Consider the following 27,584-nt stretch of genomic DNA (forward strand, 5'->3'; position numbering starts at 1 on the left):
TCAACCTTAACATGTAACCTTACCTCAACCTTAACATGTAACGTTACCTCAACCTTAACGTGTAAGGTTACCATGGCCTTATCATATATAGTCACCACACCCTAACATGTAACCTTACCTCCATGGCGGAAGTTTTTAGTTCACCTCAGGTCTACCACAGCAATATCGTGTAACCTTATGAGCCTTACGATTAGTACTCAACATAACCTTACCTCATACTATTGTGCTATGTGGGTGATTCTAAGAAATTCAAAAATCGACATCACTTTGCTTCCTTTGAAAGCAATATGAGAATTGAAATGTTTTCAATATAATTTTAATGAAATTTTACTAAAAAATTTGCAAGAATTCAATTTATTTCATACATATAATAAAATTCTTCATAGAAATTCAATTATTTTGAATATAATTTCAATAAAATTTAATATTTTGATTGAACTGATCACTCGGCAGTATTAATAAAATTTCTTGAAAGAATTCAATTATTTAAAATAAAATTTTTAAAGAAATTTAATTACTTTCACAAAATTTCCATAAAATTCTTCAAAACAATTAAATTATTTTCAAAAATTTTCATAAAATTTTTCGCACGAGATTCAATTATTTTCAATACAATTCTAATAAAATTTCTCAAAAGAATTAAATGTTTTTTAATAAATTTTAATAAAATTTTATATAAGAATAATTGTATTATTACTGTATTTTATTGTATTTAATTCAATACAAAAATTTTTCGAGTTCAATTTTTTGACATATGTATCTTTATATTATTTGACCTCAGGCGTTCAAAAATGACATTTTTAAAAAATGTCACTGCGTATGTGAGGCATTATTTCTCAAACGTCCCAGCCCAAAAAAAAGTCTTGGGATTGGCTTCATATTTTGGGAAATTGTTATCCTATATGAAAGTAATAAATTTGCAAAATATTAGTTCTTTTAAAAAAAATTCTTGAAAGTATTAGGGGTTGAAGTTTTGACATTTTCAGTAACACTGTGATTTTCAAAACCATATAACTTTTATAATACTTTACCGATTTCAATGTTTCTATAATGCATTTAAAGCATTTTTCATGTACTTTCTAAAAATTTTACAAAAAAATTTTTAAAAGAACTTTTAACCCTCTTTTTTTTAAAAAATAAAGTTTATTTTTTAATTTTGACCCAAATGGGTATTTAAAAAAATTTTTTTTTTATTTTTATTGGAAAGCTGACATTTTTTCCAAAAAAAACATATATGTTTTATAGTGGGATGGCCATAAGTTTAGAAGATATTTACGTTACGCTGTCGCTGCGCCGTTGAACGACACAAATATTACTGTTTCCTCTTCATCTGCTTCAGTAAAAGCTCTCTGCATTCTACAGGGTTGAGACTGTCATAAAAATAATGCCTGCATTACTGTTACTAAAAAAAATTTTAAATAATTAATTTTGAAAACAGAAGGGTAAAGCTTAAAAAATGTTTGACCTAACAATTTTGAATAAATAATAAAATTATAATTATAGAGAAAATTATTTTTAATAAATAAATTAATTTTGAAAAAGAAAGCTTAATGCTTAAAAATCAAATATTTTTCTGATTCAATCGAAATGAAGATTTATATGTATATGTAATTTTGAAAAGCCTGCGTTAGTATTATTGTTAACTTGGGTTTAAAGTTAAAAGAGTTTTTTTTAAATTTAATTGACGAGATAGTACATAATTTTTTGTTGTTGAGAAACTCGTGGTGTAATTTTTTTACTTTTTTAGGAAAATTATCAAATCCCTTGTATAGTTTGAGCATTATCAAATTTGTTCTTTAATATTTTTTACTGTCTCAACGTAGATGTCTTTGCCACTGTATAATGTTTGGGTTTCTTTACAATATTTTTGCGTCTAGTCAAAAAGAACTTTTGCAGTCAAAATTCGATTATTTGGAGAATATTGAAGACTATGGAATTTTTGAATTTGATAATTTTCTTAAAAAAAGTAAAAAGAATTACTCCAGGAGTTTCTAAAAAGAACCGAGTAAAAAATAAAAAAAATGATTTATTATCTCGTCAATTAAATTTATAATTATAATTTTATTATTTATTCAAAATTGTTCAGTCAAAAATTTTTTAAGCTTTACCCTTCTGTTTTCAAAATTAATTATTTAAAAATTTTTTTAGTAACAGTAATGCAGGCATTATTTTTATGACAGTCTCAACCCTGTAGAATGCAGAGAGCTTTTACTGAAGCAGATGAAGAGGAAACAGTAATATTTGTGTCGTTCAACGGCGCAGCGACAGCGTAACGTACAGTGAAGCGGGCGCGCCGCTTAGTTTGTTTTTAAGTATCTTCTAAACATATGGCCATCCCACTATGAAACATATATGTTTTTTTTGGAAAAAATGTCAGCTTTCCAATAAAAATAAAAAAAAATTTTTTAAAAATACCCATTTGGGTCAAAATTAAAAAATAAACTTTATTTTAAAAAATAAACTTTATTTTTTAAAAAAAGAGGGTTAAAAGTTTTTTTAAAAAGTTTTTTGTAAAATTTTTAGAAAGTACATGAAAAGTGCTTTAAATGCATTATAGAAACATTAAAATCGGTAAAGTATTATAAAAGTTATATGTTTTTGAAAATCACAGTGTTACTGAAAATGTCAAAACTTCAACCCCCACTACTTTCTAGAATTTTTTTTAAAAGAACTAATATTTTGCAAATTTATTACTTTTATATAGAATAACAATTTCCCAAAATATGAAGCCAATCCCAAGACTTTTTTTTTGGCTGGGACGTTTGAGACATAAAATGAGAGTATTTTGAGATAGATTAATAAAGTTTAACTTAATTTTTTTTTGGATTTTTAATTTTGCAAAAAAACGTTTTTTGTCCATAACTTTACAAAAATGTTAGGACACCTATAAAGGTTTTTCCATAATTTTGTAGAGTTTTTTTGGACGCATCTTTTGAGCCCTAATTGAACTTCTTTCGTCTATACTCTATATTGACCGGAGATATTAAACTTTTAAAAATAAAAAATTTTGGAAAATAAGACTTTTTGAAAATTTTGTTGAAAAATGTAGAAGTAATTTTAAAATTATTATCTCTATGAGGAAGCAAAGTGTTCATGAAATGAGCACCAAAATTATAAAAAAATATACAACTTGGCAGCGGTTTTTCAATACAATTCTATACTTAGTTGAAAAATTTTCCAATGATTTGTAATTTCATGAATTTGTCTTGTAAACAAGTGGATTTTAGAAATATTTTAGTTTTAGGTGAAATTTTTTAAATCAATGAAATTTTAAGGAACTTTAGCAAAATATATTGAAAATAATTGAAATAGAGAAGAGTTTTAGTTAAAATTTCTAGAAACTAATTGAGTTGAAATCTTGAAAATAATTTTGGATAAATTTATATAACAACGATTCTTATAAAGTATTTTAATATTTTTATTTAATATTAATATTATTATTATTAAATTATTAATTAATTATTTTATTATTAATTATTATTTAATATTTTTATTTATTTTATTATTTCAAAGGATTTGAAATTTGAAATATTTTAAAAATCTTAATTCCTCAGGAAAAATAATAATGACTAAATATTTATTTTAAAAAATGTATTGATGTTCCGAATAATTTTACTTAATTAAAGATATTAAAAAATAAATGCATTACATTTTTTTGTGTTTTTACTTTTTCCTTGCCCTTGACCAAAATATTGTTTAACCAAAAGTTCTGTCTGGAAATCAATGCAGGGACAAGTCAGGGAAAAATAAAATAAAATGTTTGTGACAATCCTGTACTTACTTGAATTTTGTTTTCAGAACAGTGGGAGATGAAGTTGACATATCCAGGAACTCCGTGATCTCTAGCAGCTTGAACCAAAAGAGCACTTGAATCCCAAGCCGGAAATTCGGAAATTTGATTGCTGATGTCTAAATTAACGTGCTTCGATGAAGTGCTCAAGTGCTTTTCGAGTGAATCTTTATTGTGAGCCGACAAGGATGTTAAAACCTGAAGAGCAGCGAAAGCAACGGCATCTAAAGCACCACCGCGATTCGTCGACGAGTATCCAGCGTAATATCCACTTGTCACAGGTCTTAAATTCGAATCCAAATAAACAGCCTCGCCTAGAATACTCGGCACGTATTCATTGAAGGTAACGTGTTGAATTTGAGCAACAACCGCCTTACGAGCTTCAAGGTATAATTTTGTTTCATCCCAATGTTCATTTTCAAATGCCAATTTCTCGGCAATCCTATTGTGCTCCGAGAGCAATGCTCGATAAATTTGTCCTAATGCTGATTCACGATTTTCACAGAGTTCACAAGCAAATGGATCGACCTTGCCATGACTGTAGGTCCTTAGATTGTGAAGTTTCTCGTCTGTATTTCCATAGAGATCGGAACCATCCAAATAGCCAGAGGCACCATTCATTTGTTCTCGTTTCTCGAAACGACAAATATGAGAACTCACTGTGGGCGCTTGACGATAGTAATTTGAACATGATCCAAATTGATCCAGTGACTCGTAGCATTCTGGATGCTTTGGAGGATTTGAGCAACAGTCAGTTAAATTTTGTGAATAAATTGGAGATGAGATGTCCCTGAGGATCAGTTCGGTCCATATTCCCGTGAGACTTGTGAGACCTTCGTGTTGATCATTTATGGCCAATTTACTTCGTACTTTGGTGATAACGTCCGATGATGATGTCAGACTGTGACTGCTTACTGATTGCCTTGGAATGCTGATTTCTGTAAAGACAAGGTATTTATATTTTAATTATTTCTTCTTCGGAACCTACTTGAACCTATCTCTAAACAAGGTATTTATATTTTTTTATTTCAATTATTAATTATGCTTCGAAAGATTTTTATTTTTTGCTCAATAGTTTAAAAATTTAACTCTATGAGTGTCAAAAAAACAAGAAATTTTGAGGTTTTCAACCAATTTATTTGTTTTTTGTTGACAACAATTTTAAATGAATAGAAATACTTACGAAATTGGATTGTTCTAGGTAGTAATCTATATTAATAATCGTTGTATTCCGGTAATCTGTTCGCAGTTTCAAGTTAGTTGTTGTTTGTTTTTTTGTTTCCAAACTTTTTAAATAATTTTTCTTTTTACATATTTTTAATTTTAAAATTAATGTATTAAAAATCATTCAATTCATGCAAAGTATTTATAAAAATTTTGAAAATAATTGAATTCATTTCAAGAATTTTATTAAATTTTTTTCAATAATAAATTGAATTCTTTCGAGAAAATGTAATTAAAATTATTTTATTGGAAATAATTGAATTTTCAGAAGAATTTCTTTCAAGTTTTGAAAATAATCGTGTTTATTATTCATTTCAAAGAATTGTTGAAAATAATTGAATTTAAATAATATTTTTAAAAATAATTGTATTCTTTCGAGAAATTTTATTAAAATTGTATTGAAAATAATATTGAATTCCTTTGAAGAATTTTATTATTTATGGAAATATTTTAATTCTTGCGAAGAATATTCTTATTTATAAAAATATACAATAATTGAATTGTTTCAAAAAAATTTATCTAAATTTATCTAAATTTTTGAAAATAATTGAATTTTTTGAAGGTATTTTATTAAAAATTTTGAAAATAATGATATTTTAAAAAGAATTTCATCAAAATTGTTGAAAATAATTGAATTTATATTAAAATTCTTGAAAATAATGGAATTTAATTAATATTTTTAAAAATAATTGTATTATTTCGAGAAATTTTATTAAAATTGAATTGAAAATAATTGAATTGATCTCAAGAATTTTATTTGTTATGAGAATAATGAAATTATTGCTAAAAATTTTATTAACATTTTTGAAAAATAATAAACAATAATATTTAGTTATGTACTTAATAAGTGAATTCTTTACATTTTAATTCTGTAATCATTCAAAAATGATTTGCTACACTGAAAAAAAAAGTTCATTGAATCAAGTAAATGCATTTTCTTGACCTGATTTATTTGAAACAAACCCATATTTTCTTATTGGAAGAAATTTATTTTCTTGTGTCAAGTAATTTTGAGCATTGATCAAAGTTATTGAAATAAGAAAATATGGGTTTGACATAAGTAAATATCTTACTGTTTCAAACGAACTGTTTTACATGCGCCAAGTCTCGAAAAAGTATTGAATCAAGAATATCATGTTCTCACGTCAAGTAATTTACCTTGAGTCATTTGGTATCTTGAGTCAAATAATTTTTTTATTTCCTTTAAAGCAACTATTTATTTCATCCAACACCCATAGTCTTGAGCCAAGAAAATGGGAAGATTAATACAAGTTAATAATTGTTTCAACTCAATTAAAAATTATTTTGTTTCAAAGAAATATTAATTAATCTAAGCATTTCTTTTACTTGAAGCATTTCTATATTCTCATGTTTCAAAATCATTAATTTCTTGCGAGAATATTATATTTTCTGGAATGAAATATTTTATTTATTCAATTCAATTAAGTGTAAGATCTTGAATTAAATCATTCTTTTGTTTCCTTTAAAAAAGTTTTTACTTAATTCAACGCTCATATAATCCTGATTCAAGAAAATACGAAGGTTAATATAAGTAAATATTTGTTTCAAGTTGATTAAAAATTACATTCAATTAATCCCATATTTATTTGAAGAAAGAAATTCATTTTCTTGTGTCAAGTAATTATTAGCATTGAACAGAATTCTTGAATTAACAATTTAGTATTTGTCAGAACTCAATATGTAATTATTTCAACCAAATATTTTACTTTTCCGAAGTACCAAAAAGTATTGAATCTAGAATATCATGTTCTTAAGCGAAATAATAAAGTATTGTGTGGAGAATTCATGTTTCTTGAATCGAATCATTTTATTTATTTGCTTTGAAACTTTTTTTCACTTAACACAATGCCGGTGTTCTTGATCCAAGAAAATATTTTTCTTCAAATGTATATGCAACTTAAATATCAGTTTTCGAAAACTGTCCATTGAGGCTAGGATGGCATAGTGGTAGCGTGACGGCTTCTGGTGCGTGCAACCCGAGTTCAATTCCTCCGACCGTGGAAAATTTTATTTCAAGGTATATTTGTTGTATTTGTGTTAAGTAATAATTAAATGTAAATATATATGTAAAATAACAATTATTTAATTATTTAAATAAAAAATATAAATGTTAATTAATTAAATAATAAAAATGTTTGACCTAAGTATTAGAAAAGATGGGATGGGGGTAAGGGGGGGGGGGGGTAATTTAAGTAAATAATTTACTTGTATTGAGAAAGTATTTTTTTGATTGAAATCTATAAATTTTCTCAAATCAAGAAAATATTTTCTTGGACAGAGAACATACTTTCTTGATTTGATACATAAATGATTTTGAATTAATATATTCTGCATTTCTTACATGCTACTTAATTTCTTGATCGAATTCCATATTTTCTTGGATCAAGAATATCTGCGTTCTCTCACAAAATAAATGTTTTCTTCATTTAAATCTTGAATTACTTGAACGAATGTTACAAAAAATTGAATGAATCAAATAAAATAATTCAATTATCTATATATATATATTCTTAGAACAAGAAAATATTTTATTCATTTAATACATTTTATATTTCGTACAAGTCGATTAACTTCTTGGTCGAATTCCATATTTTCTTGGATCAAAAATATCTGTTCTTCTCACAAAATAAATGTTTTCTTCATTTAAATCTTGAATTACTTGAACGAACGTTACAAAAAATTGAATGAATCAAATAAAATAATTCAATTAACTATATATATTCTTAGAACAAGAAAATATTTTATTCATTTAATACATTTCATACTTCGTATAAGAAGACTAACTTCTTGGTCAAATTCCATATTTTCTTGGATCAAGAATATATGTTCTTCTCCCAAATATCCTATGTCAAGAAAATCGTTTTCTTGAATCAATACTTTAATAGTCTTGGCCGTATTCAATCCCACGATTTGCTTCAACCAAGAAAAATTTTCTTGGTTCAATACTTTTTTTTTCAGTGTAGTAATCTTCTAATATAAATAATCGTTGTATTCTGGTAATCTGTTCGCAGGTTGGAGTTAGTTGCTGTTTGCTTTTAAGTTTCCTAACTTTTTAAATAATTTTTCTTTTTAAATGTTTAAGATTTAAAAATTAACGTACTGAAGATCATTGAATTCTTGTAAAGTATTTATAAAAAAATTTGAATATAATTGAATTCATTTCAAGAATTTTGTCAACATTTCTTCAAATAAATGAATTCTTTCTAGAAAATATAATTAAAATTGTATTGAAAGTAATTTAATTCATGGCAAGATTTTTATCAAAATTCTTTAAAATAATTGAATTGTTTTGAAGAATTTATTTCAATATTCCTGAAAATAATGAATTTTTTAAAATAATTTTTACTGAAAATTTTATGAAGAATTCAATTATTTTTAATAATTGTAATAAAATTCTTTGCAAAAAGTCAATTTATAAATAATAAAAATCTTCTGAAAAAAATCCAATTATTTTTAAATTGTTACGGCCGAACTCCGTAACTTTTATATTATAAATGATTATTTATAATACTTTAAAAACCAAATTACACACAACACAATATTTTGTTAACACGTCATAAAACGCTTACACAAAATAACCCTATGTAATCTCACAAAAGGACATTCCCTCTTTTGAATATTTTAATCCAGGGCCTTTTAATGACATAGAAATTCTAATTCTATATAAATATAAGATTTAATTGAATTTAACATTCCTTTAGGTTTCGCAATTTCGAGGTGAAAAACCTGACAATATAGTAAAGTGTTTCTTAATGAATTCCTTTTTCTTGAAAAACAGTTTATTGACCCTTTTGAAAATTAGTTAGAAATTATCAAAGTTAAATTGCTCAATGTAAGGAGTGGTGCATCCAAGTCACTGAACTCGGATCACACCACTGCTTAAATCTGCAAGGTTGCAGAAATTGACTTGACAACAGTCAAGTACAATGAACTTAACATACGATTTCCCCACTAAATTGTCTTTCAATAAAATTGATTGACACTGGGAAATCTGGGCAGTTTAAGCCAGGCCGTTGTAGCCGGCAGTTAGCTCGGGCAGTTTGGGCCCGCAGTTTAGTCCAGGTCGTAGTTACCTGTAGTTGTAGCCGGCAGTTTAGGCCTGGCAATTCTAAGTCCGGCAATTAGCCGTGTTAATCGTATTGAAAGTTTAACGGTTGAATAAAAAGTTTGTTTAAAGAAAGTGAATTTAATTGAGAATAAAAAGAAAATAAATAAAGAGTAAACAAAGGTTGATTTTTAAAAGAATATATCGAAATAAAGAATACAATAAAGTGACAAGTGAAAAATAATTAAAAAAGTAAAGAATTAAAAGATATTGAAAATAAAGTGAAAAAGAAATAAAATAAAGAATTTGTAAAAGAGCTAAAGATTAAAAGAAAGAATTGAAATAGTATTAATGAAATAAAGTGAATTTAAAAAAAAGCATAAACGTAAAGAATTAAAAGAGTGTATTTAAAAATCTAGCATCAGCAGAAATAAACTAAGCATATCTTAAAAAGAATATTGATTTTTGAAATACTTTTAAAGACAGTCTTTATTTACGGGGTTTGGGTCTTCAAATTTGCGCGAGCCAAGGAATATTAAATTGGAAAACGAAATATCAATCTAGTGAACCTAGATCAGGTATTTTCTCGTTTTTTTCAAATAAACAACCTAAATTCTGTAATACTAAAAGAACAGAATAAGTCATTGGAATAACATTTCAAAGGATTGAATTACCAGACAGTGAGTATAGAAATCTTACTCATCACTACACACACACATACTATTCTTTCATACACAAGTATAAAATTACTCTTTACTCACACCAATTTAGAGTTACTTGTATTAGGGATTTCTTTGGGTAAAATATATCTTATTTGTTTAATCTTATTTTTGCTTATAATTTAATTATTCCTAAAACTATCCTATCTTCTCTAAATTCAAGGAGTAGGGTTCTCAACCTCTTAGTTGAATCAATAACTAAGTAGAGGGGGAATCCACTACCTTTACAATTTCTTTGTCCGAAGGACACGTTAGTTGAAGTTTTTAAAAATTAATATTTACAAATTAAATAAATTTCTAAAATCCTACTTTAACATAAATAAATAATAAAATTCTTATCAGGATTTTACTTATTTTCAATACAATTTTAATTGATTTCTTCGAAAATTACAATTATTTTTAAAAATCTTGTAAAAATTCTCCGAAAAAATCCGGACTAAGCTGTCCGGATTTACCCCAAATTTTAGGAAATTTTCTAAATCTTGGGGTAAATCCGGACAGTTAGTTTTATGCGATTAAAGTTTATCTAAATTTTTTTATGCTCCATAAAATTAATCTAGGGAACTTAAGGAAGAAATTAATGCAATAGAAAACCGGAAGTATTGCCTTTTATAATAAAAAACTTACGTCATTTGTGAAAAATAGGTATTTTGTCCGGATTTACCCCAACTGACCCTAATTGTATTCTTTCAAGAAATTTTATTAAAACTGTATTGAAAATAATTGAATTGTTTCGAAGGATTTTATCTGAATTTTTGAAAATAATATAATTTTTTGAAGGAATTTTACTAAGTATTTTAAAAACAATAATTTTTTTTAAAAATTTTCATAAAAATTGTTAAAAATAATTGAATTTATATTAAAATTCTTGAAAATAATCGAATTTAATTAATGTTTTTAAAAATAATTGTATTCTTTCGAGAAATTTTATTAAAATTGTATTGAAAATAATAATTGAATTGTTTTAAAAAATATTATTATATATGAGAAAAATGAAATTCTTGCGAAAAATGTTATTAAAATTTTTGAATAACAATGAACAAGAATATTTAATATTATGTACTTAATAAGTGAATTCTTTAAATTATGAATCTGTAATCATTAAAAAATTGATGTTTATTCTTGAAAATATAAAATTTTTTATTTTACAAAATAATAAAAAATGGAATACCCCGTTCCGCGCGCTGGCGCGCATATCATTTGCTAGTTCAATTTTACTAATTGTTTTTGCGCTATATAAAATAATCAGAGAATAAAGTCAAAATTCTGTCTGCAAGTCAGGAAAAAATCGACCAAATTAAAAAAGAAAACTAATTATTCATTACAACTTTCGCTTTTCTAAATTTTCAAAAATGTTTTTTATTCCTTCTAAAAACTTAGTGTGATTTTTTAGTAATTTAGTAATCTTTAAATTTTCATATTTACTAAAACACTAAAAATCTTAGTAATTGAAATTTACTTTAGTTTACCTAAACCGTTTTTTGTTCTTCTGATGATAATTTATTCTGAACTAGTAAAAAAAATCTTAGTAATTGAAATTTACTTTAGTTTACCTAAACCGTTTTTTGTTCTTCTGATGATAATTTATTCTGACCTGCTAGGTTCGGAACGTAAACTACTCGATGTAGTCTACATAGTTGTCTACACGTATATTACCTGGTAATTTACGTGTCTAGTTCTCTACGTAGTTTACGTCCCTTAACAACATAACCTCTAATGTCACTTTGTTCATGTTGATCATGCTCACAAGCGTAGAGAAAACACGAAAATATTTATTATTTGGCTTTCAGTTCAATTAAATTTAAAAGAAAACTTAAAATATCAAAAAGTAGTAGTGGTGCTGGTGACAGGCCCAAATACGAAGTTTGTGATAAATTAAATTTTACTTTATCAAGAAATGAAAATGGCAAACATATTATATTTATCAGAAATTTCCGTATTTATATTAAAGCAAAAATTTTAATTTCGTATAAAAAACAATATTTATTTATCTAAAAAACTTAAAGTTTTATTAATACATATCTGTGGCCAACAAGTCGCATGTAACTTGTATTTTTTAAAATCTTTTTACAAATTAAGCACTTTGCTACCGTCTAATCTTCAACAGTTTTAATTTTTTCAAATTTCATTTCGAGCCACGAAATTTCTGTATATGTTTATTTAAAATTGCTATTTTCATTTTTAGAAGACATTGGTTAAATAATACAGCAATAAAAATAAGTCAAATAATAAATGTCAACAAATTCTGCGTTTGTTGATTTTAGACAGTATCTTTGCATTTCGTTGTAACAGTTGAAGTTGTCTACATACATTACGTATTCTACGTAAATTACGTAGAATATGTAATTTACGTAGACAACTCAAAGTTACGCGTAACTTCCGAACCCTGGGTAAAGAATGTTTTTTTCCTTCTTTTTTAAATAAATTGATTTCATATTCATGTAAGATTGGCGCATGAACTTCCTCTGATATAAATTAGGTGTATATAATTATGCAGTTGTAATAGTAGGATTACATAGATATAGAGAACGTAATGCCCTCCTACGTTAAAGTATTCACTCTCTCCGATTATCAACGCACGACCCACAATTAGAAAACCCACTGCCTGTAAATCTGCTACCACTCAAAAGTTCTTGGACACTAACACAATTATTAAAATTTAATTATTATTACCTAGAACAATCTTTTCAATTATTAATAACAAATTTTAGTGGATTAATTTCATTTCCGCATTTCGAATTTATTAGTACTCATTAGAAATTTAGAATTCATTGAATCTGAAACAAAAAAAACTGATTTAATCTGGAATCAAAAACTTTCTCTAAAATATTCATTTTTTTATTTTATTGACCAAAAAAAGGAAAAAAAGTGTTGTCCTATCTTTTTGGATCCAGTTTTGAAAAATAAAATGAAATTGAGACTAAGAGGAGATTTTAATCCTCATGAGGAGAAGGTGCATGGCAGTAAAGTAATTAAAGTTAAATCGTCTCTCTATTTCGAGGTCGTTTGTAAAGGACGTTCCAAAGGTTGAAACACAATAATTCTGATCAGGAAGCCGCGGAGAATGGCATCACTTTCTTTGCTCTTTTCACTTTCATATTTTTCGTTCAGGGATTCATTTCCTGGCCCACACCTGCTTCTCCTTTACCCCCCTTTCTCTCATCAAGTTCTCCCAATAAACGAGATCCCGTTACCTCACGAAATTCAGAACATTTTTTTTCCTTTTTCTGAATTTAAGAACACAAGAATAAAAGCAGGTCAAAATTGATAAAAATTTCGACATATTCGGTAAAAATTTAGGGGACATATATAAATTTAAATGTCGTGAATTTTTTATTTATATCGCTTTAAAGAACCATTACATGAAAAATCAGGAATTTGGATTTCTATACTGTTTCGAAATTCATATGGTCGAATTTTTATTTATTTGATATTTATGGAATAAGGAAATTCTCGAAGGAGAACATTTTTTAATTAATCGAATTCATATTTAACAGAATTGATTAATTTGGAATTTTTTTTATTAAATTAAAACAAATTTTCTTTATGAAATTTTTGTGAAAATCTTTTTTAAAATTTTTGTAATTAAAATGGAAATATTTTTTTTAACTAAATGTTTAATTCAAATTACAATTTTTAATTAAGCTGAATTTTTAATTAAATTGAAGTTTTTATTTTAAATTAAATTGAATTAAAATTTTTTGTTTAAATTAACTTAAATTTAGATTTTTATTTAATTTCCATTTTTTAAGAAATTTATAAAACAAAATTTCATTTGTGGAGAATTTTTATAAAAAACAAATAAATTTTCACAGCAATGAATTTTTATTTAATGAAATTTCTATTTTAACGAAATTTATAAAATAGAATTTTCTTAGTAAAATATTTTTATAAAAAATAAGTATAATTAAATACATTTTCAAAACGGATTTTTATTAAATAGAATTCATATTTAATCGAATTATTAAATAACAGAACATTCGATTAAATTAAAATTCTGTTAAACTATAATTCTGATAAATGATATTTTAGTTAAAATAAAAAGTAGGTGAAAATTTAAAGAAATAAAAATTCAAAAATTCTATTCAGTAAAAATTCTGTTCTAAATAAATTTTAATTTAATTTAAAAATAATAAATTAAATTAAATTCCTGAATAAATAAATAAATAAATTTGTTTTCTAAATAAAAATTTTGTTAAACAAAAATTTTGATTAATTATATTTTGGTTACAATTAAAATAATGTGGATATTAAAATAATTAATTATAGTGAAGGAGAATAAAACGAAAACATTCGGACAAATAGTTTTTAAAAAATTAGTTTACTCCAACATTTCGAAATCTAAATGATTTCCTCTTCAGGGAGTCTATAAAAATATAAAATAATATACAAAAAAATATAAATAATATAAAACAAAATATACAAATTATATGCAAATAATATACAAAATAATAAAAAACTGGGCAAGTGCGAGTTGCACTCGCACTGTAATGGCGGGTTCCGTACATTAATATTTAGATCATTCGGTACAAAAAAATTTTTTTTATTTTTTTTCAAAAATTTTTTTAACCTTCGGAGAACACACCTCTTTTTTAGATCATTTTTCAATGCTCAACCAATTTTGAACTGTTCATCTGATTAACCTAAAGATTTTTTTAAAATATAGTGTAAACTCTGTAAAATAAGTCTGTGGACTTTAAAATCCTTATAAAAAATATTAAACAATAGATAAAAAGCTTTTCGCAAAAAATCGTGGGGTCAAAATGACCCCATGTGTTCTCCGAGGGTTAAATAAATTTTTTGTGATCAGACTGTAAAAATACACTTGTATACTAATTTTTAACTAATTAGATCAAATAATGTAAAAGTTAGAAAAAAACATTTTTTTTTCAAAGATTTTTTTAGTTTTTCCTTGACAACGCTATGGCCATTATTACATAGCAAGTTCTCTACACGGAAAAAAATTAATCTCTAAACTTGAAATAATATTAATTTGAAGTCCAATAAAATATAAGTGTATCTAAATTAAACATTATAGTCACAAAATTACTGTGATAAGTTGTGTTTGATTCTGTCAAACTTTATACCAGAAAACGCCATAAATTCACATCTCTGATTTAGAGATTTGTTAATTTCACAACTTTTTTTATATGAATTAGGTACATTGTGTTTTAAGTTAATCAGTGACAAAAAAGATTTAAACCATTTTAATTAATTAAGTATTAATTTTATTTTCAAATATCCAAATAAAAGCGAAGGTCTGTGAAGGAAGGTCTGTGAAATTTTAAGGTTACAGTTGTCGCCCGACAAAATACGGCACTGACTGATTTAAATGACGTGAAATAGACCAGTAATAAGGGGTGAATTAAAGTGGATTGGCACTTTTATGCTCTTAAATTCCAAACCAATTCCGTTTTTGTCCGCAATCTTAATGAATTCCTTTTCTATTGTTAAATTCATAATTTCTATCCAATTCAATTCTCTGTAACTACGTGACCAGAATTTGAAACCCCTTTAATGCCCTTTAAAGAATTCAATGTTAATTAAAAGGCATTAACTCCACAACAAATGATTCCCTTAAACGGCATTAAAGTAAATTCAGACTCTGGTCACGTGGTTACAGAGAATTGAATTGGATAGAAATTATCAATTTAACAATAGAAAAGGAATTCATTAAGATTGCGGACAAAAACGGAATTGGTTTGGAATTTAAGGGCATAAAAGTGCCAATCCACTTTAATTCACCCCTTATTACTGGGAGGTAAATAAACATTTTTCAACCACTTTTTCTCTAACACTTCTTACAAAATAGGCCAACATACAATGGGTAAGAATCTTCTTAATAACCTAAATTCAAAAGATTGTTTAAATTCATACAGAAACGCGGTTGTCAAGCGGTTGTAAAATGTAAAATTGGAAATGATTGGAAAGTAATGTAATGACAGACAACAAGAAGCGGATTACTGCCAGTCGCCAGAAGCGAGGGCAGAAGCATGCAGAGAGCACAATGGTCCAGCTGTAATATTCTTAGCATTACATCACTTTCCAATTTTACATTTTACAACCGCGTTTCTGCATGAATTTAAACCATCTTTTGAATTTAGGTAATTAAGAAGATTCCTACTCGTTGTATGTTGGCCTATTTTGTAAAAAGTGTCTGTGTTTAGAGAAAAAGTGGTTGAAAAATGTTTATTTACCTATTTCACGTCATTTAAATCAGTCAGTGTCGTATTTTGTCGGGCGATAATTGTAACCTACAAATTTTACAGACCTTCCAACGCCGTTAAAACAAAAAAATGAAATAAAAATATAAAATTCGTATTGTGTTTTAAAAGTATCCAACTACTTTTTTATACTTGTCAATGTATAGTTCATACAGGGAAAACAATATAAATATTTTGTGAATAATTCTCACTCTAAATTGTGATAAATTATAAATTCTTATTACATCGAGTTATTACAAAAATAAGAATTATATAAATATACGACTAAAATTTTTAATATTGTTTATTCAAATAATACTAGCCAAACTATCCGCGCGCAAGCGCGCGGGAATGTTATATGGGGCTGCTTATTTTAAACAAATTAAAAATTTTAAAGAAATAATTATTATAACCTAACAAAGAGATTTAACTAACTAAAATTCAAATAATTTCACTCAATGGTCTCAATTTAAATAGAATTTACATTACTAGACTTAAACTATAGCTAGAACAATTACAATTAGTATCTGGGTCATCTTTTGCATTGCTTATTTTATAAAGCCATTTTAAATTAAATACTTTTTAAAGAAATAATAATTATTACACACTGAAAAAAGTTTTACTTGAAATAGCGATAAGTTTCTCTAGAATAACGAAAGTATTAATTGAAGCACTAAATAATTTCGCTACTAAAGTGAAATCTGTAGTTCATCCAGCTAAATATTTTTTGCCGTGCATAACGAAAAAAGAATTAAATTAACATCAGATTTTCTACATTCAAAAAAAAGAATTCAAATAGAAATTAATCATTTTACAACTTAACCAAATTCACCCCAGAAATCACTGAATTCGATAATTTAGAAGAAAGTCAGACAAAAGCAGGGTTCCTACAGAATCTAAAAATCATGGAAATCATGGAAATGGTATGGAATTTTTAAAAGGCTTCTGGAAATCAGGGAAATCATGGAAAAGGCCTGTAATTTTTAAAAAATTCTAAATTTTTTCAGTTTTCCATTTTTTCTCTTGAATAAAAATTCAAATAATAATAAAGCTAAATGGTATAAAAGAGAAAAAAAATGTTGAATTTTAAGAAATTCAATTTTTCGGATTTTTGATAATTTTTAATAATTTTTTATTTTTTTCCAAAGAGTCGAGACAATTTAATAAGTAAAGTATTTTCCAAAAGCACAAAAATAATGAAGCTAAATCCCATAAAAGAGAAGAAAAAATGTTAAATTTTAAGAAAATCGGATTTTTGAATTTTTTCGAATTTTTGATAATTTTAGATTTTTTACCAAAGAGTCGAGACAATTTAATAAGTAAAGTATTTTCCAAAAGCACAAAAATAATGAAGCTAAATCCCATAAAAAAGAAGAAAAAATGTTGAATTTTAAGAAAAACGGATTTTTGAAATTTTTCGAATTTTTGATAATTTTAGATTTTTTACCAAAGAGTCGAGACAATTTAATAAGTAAAGTATTTTTTAAAAGCACAAAAATAATGAAGCTAAATCTCATAAAAGAGAGGAAAGAATGTTAAATTTTAAGAAATTCGGATTTTTGAATTTTTGATAATTTCCGATAATTTTAGATTTTTTACCGAAGAGTCGAGACAATTTAATAAGTAAAGTATTTTCCAAAAGCACAAAAATAATGAAGCTAAATCCTATAAAAGAGAGGAAAAAATGTTGAATTTTAAGAAATTCGGATTTTTGAATTTTTGATAATTTCACATTTTTTACCAAAGAGTCGAGACAATTTAATAAGTAAAGTATTTTCCAAAAGCACAAAAATAATGAAGCTAAATCCCATAAAAAAGAAGAAAAAATGTTGAATTTTAAGAAAAACGGATTTTTGAAATTTTTCGAATTTTTGATAATTTTAGATTTTTTACCAAAGAGTCGAGACAATTTAATAAGTAAAGTATTTTCCAAAAGCACAAAAATAATGAAGCTAAATCCCATAAAAAAGAAGAAAAAATGTTGAATTTTAAGAAAAACGGATTTTTGAAATTTTTCGAATTTTTGATAATTTTAGATTTTTTACCAAAGAGTCGAGACAATTTAATAAGTAAAGTATTTTTTAAAAGCACAAAAATAATGAAGCTAAATCCTATAAAAGAGAGGAAAAAATGTTGAATTTTAAGAAATTCGGATTTTTGAATTTTTGATAATTTCACATTTTTTACCAAAGAGTCGAGACAATTTAATAAGTAAAGTATTTTTTAAAAGCACAAAAATAATGAAGCTAAATCTCATAAAAGAGAGGAAAGAATGTTAAATTTTAAGAAATTCGGATTTTTGAATTTTTGATAATTTCCGATAATTTTAGATTTTTTACCGAAGAGTCGAGACAATTTAATAAGTAAAGTATTTTCCAAAAGCACAAAAATAATGAAGCTAAATCCTATAAAAGAGAGGAAAAAATGTTGAATTTTAAGAAATTCGGATTTTTGAATTTTTGATAATTTCACATTTTTTACCAAAGAGTCGAGACAATTTAATAAGTAAAGTATTTTCCAAAAGCACAAAAATAATGAAGCTAAATCCCATAAAAAAGAAGAAAAAATGTTGAATTTTAAGAAAAACGGATTTTTGAAATTTTTCGAATTTTTGATAATTTTAGATTTTTTACCAAAGAGTCGAGACAATTTAATAAGTAAAGTATTTTCCAAAAGCACAAAAATAATGAAGCTAAATCCCATAAAAAAGAAGAAAAAATGTTGAATTTTAAGAAAAACGGATTTTTGAAATTTTTCGAATTTTTGATAATTTTAGATTTTTTACCAAAGAGTCGAGACAATTTAATAAGTAAAGTATTTTTTAAAAGCACAAAAATAATGAAGCTAAATCCTATAAAAGAGAGGAAAAAATGTTGAATTTTAAGAAATTCGGATTTTTGAATTTTTGATAATTTCACATTTTTTACCAAAGAGTCGAGACAATTTAATAAGTAAAGTATTTTTTAAAAGCACAAAAATAATGAAGCTAAATCTCATAAAAGAGAGGAAAGAATGTTAAATTTTAAGAAATTCGGATTTTTGAATTTTTGATAATTTCCGATAATTTTAGATTTTTTACCGAAGAGTCGAGACAATTTAATAAGTAAAGTATTTTCCAAAAGCACAAAAATAATGAAGCTAAATCCTATAAAAGAGAGGAAAAAATGTTGAATTTTAAGAAATTCGGATTTTTGAATTTTTGATAATTTCACATTTTTTACCAAAGAGTCGAGACAATTTAATAAGTAAAGTATTTTCCAAAAGCACAAAAATAATGAAGCTAAATCCTATAAAAAAGAGGAAAAAATGTTGAATTTTAAGAAAATCGGATTTTTGAATTTTTTCGAATTTTTGATAATTTTTGATTTTTTACCAAAGATTCGAGACTATTAAATAAGTAAAGTATTTTCCAAAAGCACAAAAATAACAAAGCTAAATTCTATAAAAGAGAGGAAAAAATGTTGAATTTTAAGAAATTCGGATTTTTGAATTTTTGATAATTTTCGATAATTTTAGATTTGTTACCAAAGATTCGAGACAATTTAATAAGTAAAGTATTTTCCAAAAGCACAAAAATAATGAAGCTAATTCCCATAAAAGAGAGGAAAAAATGTTGAATTTTAATAAAATCGGATTTTTGAATTTTTTCGAATTTTTGATAATTTTAGATTTTTTACCAAAGAGTCGAGACAATTTAATAAGTAAAGTATTTTCCAAAAGCACAAAAATAATGAAGCTAAATTCTATAAAAGAGAGGAAAAAATGTTGAATTTTAAAAAATTCGGATTTTTGAATTTTGGATAATTTTCGATAATTTCACATTTTTTACCAAAGAGTCGAGACAATTTAATAAGTAAAGTATTTTTTAAAAGCACAAAAATAATGAAGCTAATTCCCATAAAAGAGAGGAAAAAATGTTGAATTTTAATAAAATCGGATTTTCGAATTTTTGATAATTTTAGATTTTTTACCAAAGAGTCGAGACAATTTAATAAGTAAAGTATTTTTTAAAAGCACAAAAATAATGAAGCTAAATCTCATAAAAGAGAGGAAAGAATGTTAAATTTTAAGAAATTCGGATTTTTGAATTTTTGATAATTTCCGATAATTTTAGATTTTTTACCAAAGAGTCGAGACAATTTAATAAGTAAAGTATTTTCCAAAAGCACAAAAATGATGAAGCTAAATCCTATAAAAGAGAGGAAAAAATGTTGAATTTTAAGAAATTCGGATTTTTGAATTTTTGATAATTTCATATTTTTTACCAAAGAGTCGAGACAATTTAATAAGTAAAGTATTTTCCAAAAGCACAAAAATAATGAAGCTAATTCCCATAAAAGAGAGGAAAAAATGTTGAATTTTAAGAAATTCGGATTTTTGAATTTTCGATAATTTTAGATTTGTTACCAAAGATTCGAGACAATTTAATAAGTAAAGTATTTTCCAAAAGCACAAAAATAATGAAGCTAATTCCCATAAAAGAGAGGAAAAAATGTTGAATTTTAATAAAATCGGATCTTTGAATTTTTTCGAATTTTTGATAATTTTAGATTTTTTACCAAAGAGTCGAGACTATTAAATAAGTAAAGTATTTTCCAAAAGCACAAAAATAATGAAGCTAAATTCTATAAAAGAGAGGAAAAAATGTTGAATTTTAAGAAATTCGGATTTTTGAATTTTGGATAATTTTCGATAATTTCACATTTTTTACCAAAGAGGCGAGACAATTTAATAAGTAAAGTATTTTCCAAAAGCACAAAAATAATGAAGCTAAATTCTATAAAAGAGAGGAAAAAATGTTGAATTTTAATAAATTAGGATTTTTGAATTTTTTCGAGTTTTTGATAATTTTAGATTTTTTACCAAAGAGTCGAGACAATTTAATAAGTAAAGTATTTTCCACATTAAAAAGTTTGACATTAAAAAATATATAAAAAATGCCAATACTTAACCCACAAAATTAAATTTTCAAAACAAACAAATGAATGCAGATAATTTGCTAACGGAAAGGAAACTTACGATTATTATAATGTATGTATATGTATATGTATATTTCTATTTTCTATCAAAACGTATAAAAAACAAAAGAATAACTATAATTAACTTCAAGTGTGGACAGAGATCCGGAAATCTGGAATCACGACGATTATTATATATAATATTAGATTTGAATTTATTCAAGTAAGTTGATAGTTTAGAACATATGTTCCATATGTCATAAAATTTGAGATTCCTAATATCATTTTTAGGCATAAGAAATACGTGTTCTTCACAATACTAATATTCGGATTAGATATAATACCAAATTTCAGTTTTAGTGATCTGCTTACATCTTACGTCCGATTCCAGTGATAGTTTATGCCTAAATCTCAGATTTAATCTCTAATTTAGAGATTAATTTTTTTCCGTGTATATTTGTCCTGTAATAGGGACGCATGATTATTCCCCAAATGTCATTTTTCCGAAATGTCATTTTACCGAACTGCACTTTTGCGAATAGTCATTTTTGCGAAAAGCCAATTTTGCGAAATGTCACTATTGCGAAAAGCTATTTTTGCGAATTGTCATTTTTGCGAATGGCCATTTTTACGAATTGTCAATTTTCCGAAAAGTCATTTTTGCGAATCGCCATTTTTACGATTTGTCAATTTTTCGAAAACTCATTTTTGCGAATTGTCATTTTTACGAAAAGACATTTTTGTGAAATGTCATTTTTACAAAAAGCCCTTTTTGCGAAAAGTAATTTTTACGAATTGCCATTTTTGCGAATTGTCATTTTTAAGAAATGTCATTTTTGCGAATTGTCACTTTTGCGAATCGCTATTTTTACGAATCGCCATTTTTACGAATTGTCATTTTTGCGAATAGTCATTTTTGCGAAAAGTTATTTTTACGAATCGACATTTTCACGAATTGTCAATTTTCCGAAAAGTCATTTTTGCGAATTGTCATTTTTGCGAATCGCCATTTTTACGAATTGTCAATTTTCCGAAAAGTCATTTTTGCGAATCGCCATTTTTACGAATTGTCAAATTTCCGAAAAGTCATTTTTGCGAATTGTCATTTTTGCGAAAAATACAATAGAAAACTTGTAGGTCTATAAGTTCACTATTGTATTTTTCGCAAAAATGACAATTCGCTAAAATGACTTTTCGAAAAATTGACAATTCGTAAAAATGGCGATTCGCAAAAATGACTTTTCGGAAAATTGACAATTCGTAAAAATGTCGATTCGCAAAAATGACAGTTCGTAAAAATAGCTTTTCGCAAAAAAGACAATTCGCAAAAATGGCTATTCGTAAAAATAGCGATTCGCAAAAGTGACATTTCTTAAAAATGACAATTCGCAAAAATGGCAATTCGTAAAAATGACAATTCGCAAAAATGACATTTCACAAAAATGTCTTTTCGTAAAAATGACAATTCGCAAGAATGATTTTTCGGAAAATTGACAATTCGTAAAAATGTCGATTCGCAAAAATGACTTTTCGGAAAATTGACAATTCGTAAAAATGGCGATTCGCAAAAATGACAATTCGCAAAAATAGCTTTTCGAAAAAATGATAATTCGCAAAAGTGACATTTCGCAAAATTGGCTTTTCGCAAAAATGAGTATTCGCAAAAGTGCAGTTCGGTAAAATGACATTTCGGAAAAATGACATTTGGGGAATAATCATGCGCCCCCTGTAATATTCGCTTTAAAATACACCAGTAGGCCAAATTTAAGCTCTCCATGTTGAATAGTTTAGAAGTTATGGGGGGATGGTCACTTTTTATGCATTTTTGGCCAAAAATCTTGTTATTTCCTTGACAACGCCATGACCATCACCTCCAATCACATTCGCTATATTTTTCCTGTAATCTACGTGTGAAAATACATATCTGTACCAAATTTGATCTCTCTAGGTCAAATAGTTTAGCCGCTAGGGGGGGACACGATTTGGCTACGGACGCAATAGTCTCACCAATAGGGTTCCGTCGGTACACCGTAGGTGTACGGAACCCTAAAAATAAAATAATATATAAAATAATATACAATTCTCCTTCATATACAATTTTATTCTCCTTCACTATAATTACTATTTCTCGGACGTAAAAGATTGATTAATAAAATAATTTATTATTTATTCAAAAATATGTAGCAAACTGAGATGTTATTTTAGGATTAAGGCTTTCAAATATTTAGAATTTTATTTTTTCAAGGATATATTTCTAAATTAGTTTTTCCGAAACACTTTTACTTTTATTACTTTTCAGCACATGTTTTAGGGATTAAGTTTATAGCATTTTATTACGGTACATCGGTGGGCGATTATCAATTCGCTCCTGTGAGGGGAAGGGGCCTTCCCCCACCATGCGGCCTTGTACCTGACTTCGGGGTTCGGAGCGAACGTAGCACAGCGGGGCGCCCGGTCCCTTAATCCCCCATTAAGCCATCCTTCCTTAATGACATTCTTTAAAAAATATAAATTTCTCAAATATAAACATTTTTCAGTTTTTTTTATTAAATTCAGATCCCTTATTTTATTACGAATCCATACATATGTTGTTTGCCTTAAAAATGTTAATATTTAAAAAATTTTTTAATTTATTATGAACTGACACTCAAATAAATTCATAGTAAATTTGGGCAGTCATCGATTCGCTCCCGTGAGGGGAAGTGGCATTCTCCCACCATGCGGCCAGGGGCCTGAGTTCGGGGTTCGGAGCGAACGTAGCACAGCGGGGCGCCTGGTCCCTTAATCCCTCATTAAGTCATCCTTCCTTAATGACACTCTTTAAAAAATATAAATTTCTCAAATATAAACATTTTAAAGTTTTTTTTATTAAATTCAGATCCCTTATTTTATTACGAATCGATACATATGTTGTTTGCCTTTAAAATGTTAATATTTAAAAAAACTTTTAATTTATTATGAACTGACACTCAAATAAATTCATAGTAAATTTGACTTTCAAGCAAATATATATTTTCCCTAGCTGTATAATCTACTTTTTACTTCAGTTAAATTCTGAAAAAACTTAAGAATTACAATCAGTCAGTTAATAATAAATATTAAACTTTTTAAATACTAACATTTTTAAGGCAAACTACATATGTATGGATTCGTAATAAAATAAGGAATCTGAATTGGATAAAAAAAATTGAAAAATGTTTATATTTAAGAAATTTATATTTTTCAATGAATGTCATTAAGGAAGGATGGCTTAATGAGGGATTAAGGGACCGGGCGCCCCGCTGTGCTACGTTCGCTCCAAACCCCGAAGTCAGGTACAAGGCTGCATGGTGGGGGAAGGCCCCTTCCCCTCACGGGAGCGAATTGATAATCGCCCGTAAATTTGACTTTCAAGCAAATATATATTTTCTCTGGCTGAATAATCAGACTTTTTACTTCAGTTGAATTCTGAAAAAACTTAAGAATTACAATCAGTCAGTTAATAATAAATTTTAAACTTTTTAAATACTAATATTTTTAAGGCAAACTACATATGTATGGATTCGTAATAAAATAAGGAATCTGAATACAATAAAAAAAATTGAAAAATGTATATATTTAAGAAATTTATATTTTTCAATGAATTTCATTAAGGAAGGATGGCTTAATGAGGGATTAAGGGACCGGGCGCCCCGCTGTGCTACGTTCGCTCTGAACCCCGAACTCAGGCCCCTGGCCGCATGGTGGGAGAATGCCACTTCCCCTCACGGGAGCGAATTGATAATCGCCCGACTCAGTTTCGACTTGATGTGCCGCATGGTGGGGGAAGGCTACTTCCCCTCACGGGACGCAATCGACAATCGCCCCAAGAACTCATTTTTGAATAAACCTTTTATTTATGTTAATAAAATAATTTGAGTACCAATTTATTCCTTTCTCCCTCAAATACTATTACAAAAAAATTTGGGTTAATATAAATTCGATGGAACAACATTTTTTAAATTGAAGGAAGTGAATTTATTATTCGGTGATTAAATATTAAATTTGAAGAAGTTAACAATTTTCCCGAATCAATCTACACAAATAAATTAAATATCTTAAATAAATCTCGATAAGCTCATGGGCTTCATAAGTATCGACAGCACAGCTGCCCTAATACAGAAACCTGCTTAATTTAAAAAATATTTTCGCAATTAATTAATAATTTCAAAATTATCAAAGAACTCAGAGAAAAACGGTAGCATGGTGGGATACGAGCCCACGACCTTTCTATTGCCGGTAGACTGCTCCGATCACTGAGCTACATGCACCCCGAGACTCTCCGAGTTCGATACATAACACCTGGCGGATCGTAGAAGGGCACGTAAATTTTTCTCGGCCGAAATCGAAGTCCCCTAGACACTTAAAATTCAATTTCTGAATTTTAATATTTTAAATACACATCCTTATAGAAAATTTCATTGCGCATCTTTTTTTCTTGTGAAATTTTTTGTATCTATAACCGTTTTCGAAATATTTGAGAAAAATTGATTTTTTGAAAACTGCAAATTTAATGACATTTTTCACTTCAACTCGCGATAATTCAGATGATTTTAAATATTTTTCAATGTACCAAAAAAGAAAATATGTCTAAAGATATTCTACGAATGATAAAAAAGGAAAAAAGTTATTTTCTTTATAAACAAAATTGTTGTTAATTTTTTTCTTTATTAGTGTAAAAAACATAAAATACAATTTTCACGGCTCTCGTTTAACGGGCGAATTTTAAGTAACAAAGAACTTTCAGTGAGAAAGTTGTTCATTATGGACCAAAGAAGTTTTCTGTAAAATCACAGGGTTAATAATTTATTAGTGTTGAAATGGTGAATGTTTAAAGTTGATACCGTCCGAATGTGTAGCACGCGTCACTCGCCACAGGTGCTTGGGAGGCTTGGGAGATAGGGATCATAGCTAGGTTATGGCCATCGCGCGTGCCACACGTTCGGACGGTATTAACTTTAAACATTCACCATTTCAACACTAATAAATTATTAAACCTGTGATTTTCCAGAAAACTTCTTTGGTCCATAATGAACAACTTTCTCACTGAAAGTTCTTTGTTACTTAAAATTCGCCCGTTAAACGAGAGCCGAGAAGATTGTATTTTATGTTTTTTACATTAATAAAGAAAAAAATTAATAACAATTTTGTTTATAAAGAAAATAATTTTTTTCCTTTTTTATCATTCGTAGAATATCTTTAGACGTATTTTCTTTTTTGTACATTGAAAAATATTTAAAATCATCTGAATTATCGCGAGTTGAAGTGAAAAATGTCATTAAATTTGCAGTTTTCAAAAAATCAATTTTTCTCAAATATTTCGAAAACGGTAATAGATACGAACAAATTTCATAAGAAAAAAATATGCGCAATGAAATTTTCTATAAAGATGTATATTTAAAATGTCTAAATTCAGAAGTTGAATTTTGAGTGTCCAGGGGATTTCGATTTCGGCCGAGAAAAATTTACGTGCCCTTCTACGATCCAGGTGCTCATATGAAGCCCATGAGCTTATCGAGATTTATTTAAGATATTTAATTTATTTGTGTAGATTGATTCGGGAAAATTGTTAACTTCTTCAAATTTAACATTTTTGAAAATTAAATATTCCATAAAATAGAAATTTGATTAATTAAAAATTCTGTTTCAAATTAATTTTAATTTGATTTTAAAATAATAAATAAAAAATATAAATTTCTGAAAAAAGTAAATAAATTTAATTTCTCAATAAAATTCTTTTAAACCAAATTTCTACTTAATATTGTTTTAGTTAGAATTAAAATTATTTGGAAATTTAAATGAATAAAAATTAAAATACTCAAAAATTCTATTCTTTCAGTAGAATTTGGAGTTTAATATAAATTTGATTGAACAACATTTTTTAAAATGAAATATTCCAGAAAATAGAAATTTAGTTAATTAAAAATTCTATTTCAAAAACTTTTTAATTTCATTTAAAAATAAATCAAAATAAATTTCTGAAAAAAATAAAGAAACTTATTTTCTAAATAAAAATTCTGTTAAACCAAAATTCTGATTAATAATTTTTTAGTTAAAATCAAAATTATTTGGTAAAAATGAATAAAACTCAAAATTTCTATTCAGTAAAAATTCCAATTTAGTATAAATTTAGTTCAATAAAACTTTTGTTAATCAAATATTCCATAAAATAGATATTTGTTTAATTGAACATTCTGTTTTAAATTAAAATTTGAATTATAATTTGTTTTTAATTTTAAGAGCAATTAAAAATTGGGAAAATTCGATTAAATATTATTTTCAGAGTGTTTCTCTCAGTTAATAAATTTGTCTAAACTTGTTAATGGTTGTTAATTGTTAAAATAAATGTTTAATTCGAATTGGTTATGTTTTAGGAATTATTCAAATGCATTATGCGTTCAGATGCGTAATTCTCTGCATATTTGGTTCGCTATCTTGTAACGTGCGTCGTAATAAAGAAATTCTAGGTGATGGATTATTATTTATACTTTCGTTGCAATGGTTCTGACTCTCTATTTCATTGGCGAGTACCTGCTGCATGCTAATTTACCTTTTCTAATCGGGACTTCGTGCCAACTATATTCTGATATGTCAGTTTGTTTTCTC

At 26.5% G+C, this 27,584-nt stretch overlaps 1 protein-coding gene across 1 annotated transcript in view; it reads right to left on the reverse strand.

Annotated features, from left to right (window-relative positions):
- LOC122510975 overlaps positions 1–27,584 on the reverse strand; it is a 99,713-nt gene that overhangs the window by 15,617 nt on the left and 56,512 nt on the right. The window contains exon 5 of the mRNA XM_043625937.1: positions 3,782–4,728. Coding sequence (XP_043481872.1) covers positions 3,782–4,728 — 947 coding nt within the window. The remainder of the gene's footprint in view (positions 1–3,781; positions 4,729–27,584) is intronic.

The sequence above is a fragment of the Leptopilina heterotoma genome, unplaced genomic scaffold (genome assembly GCF_015476425.1).
Source record: "Leptopilina heterotoma isolate Lh14 unplaced genomic scaffold, ASM1547642v1 Lhet_8, whole genome shotgun sequence".
In the NCBI taxonomy this organism is placed as follows: Eukaryota; Metazoa; Arthropoda; class Insecta; order Hymenoptera; family Figitidae; genus Leptopilina; species Leptopilina heterotoma.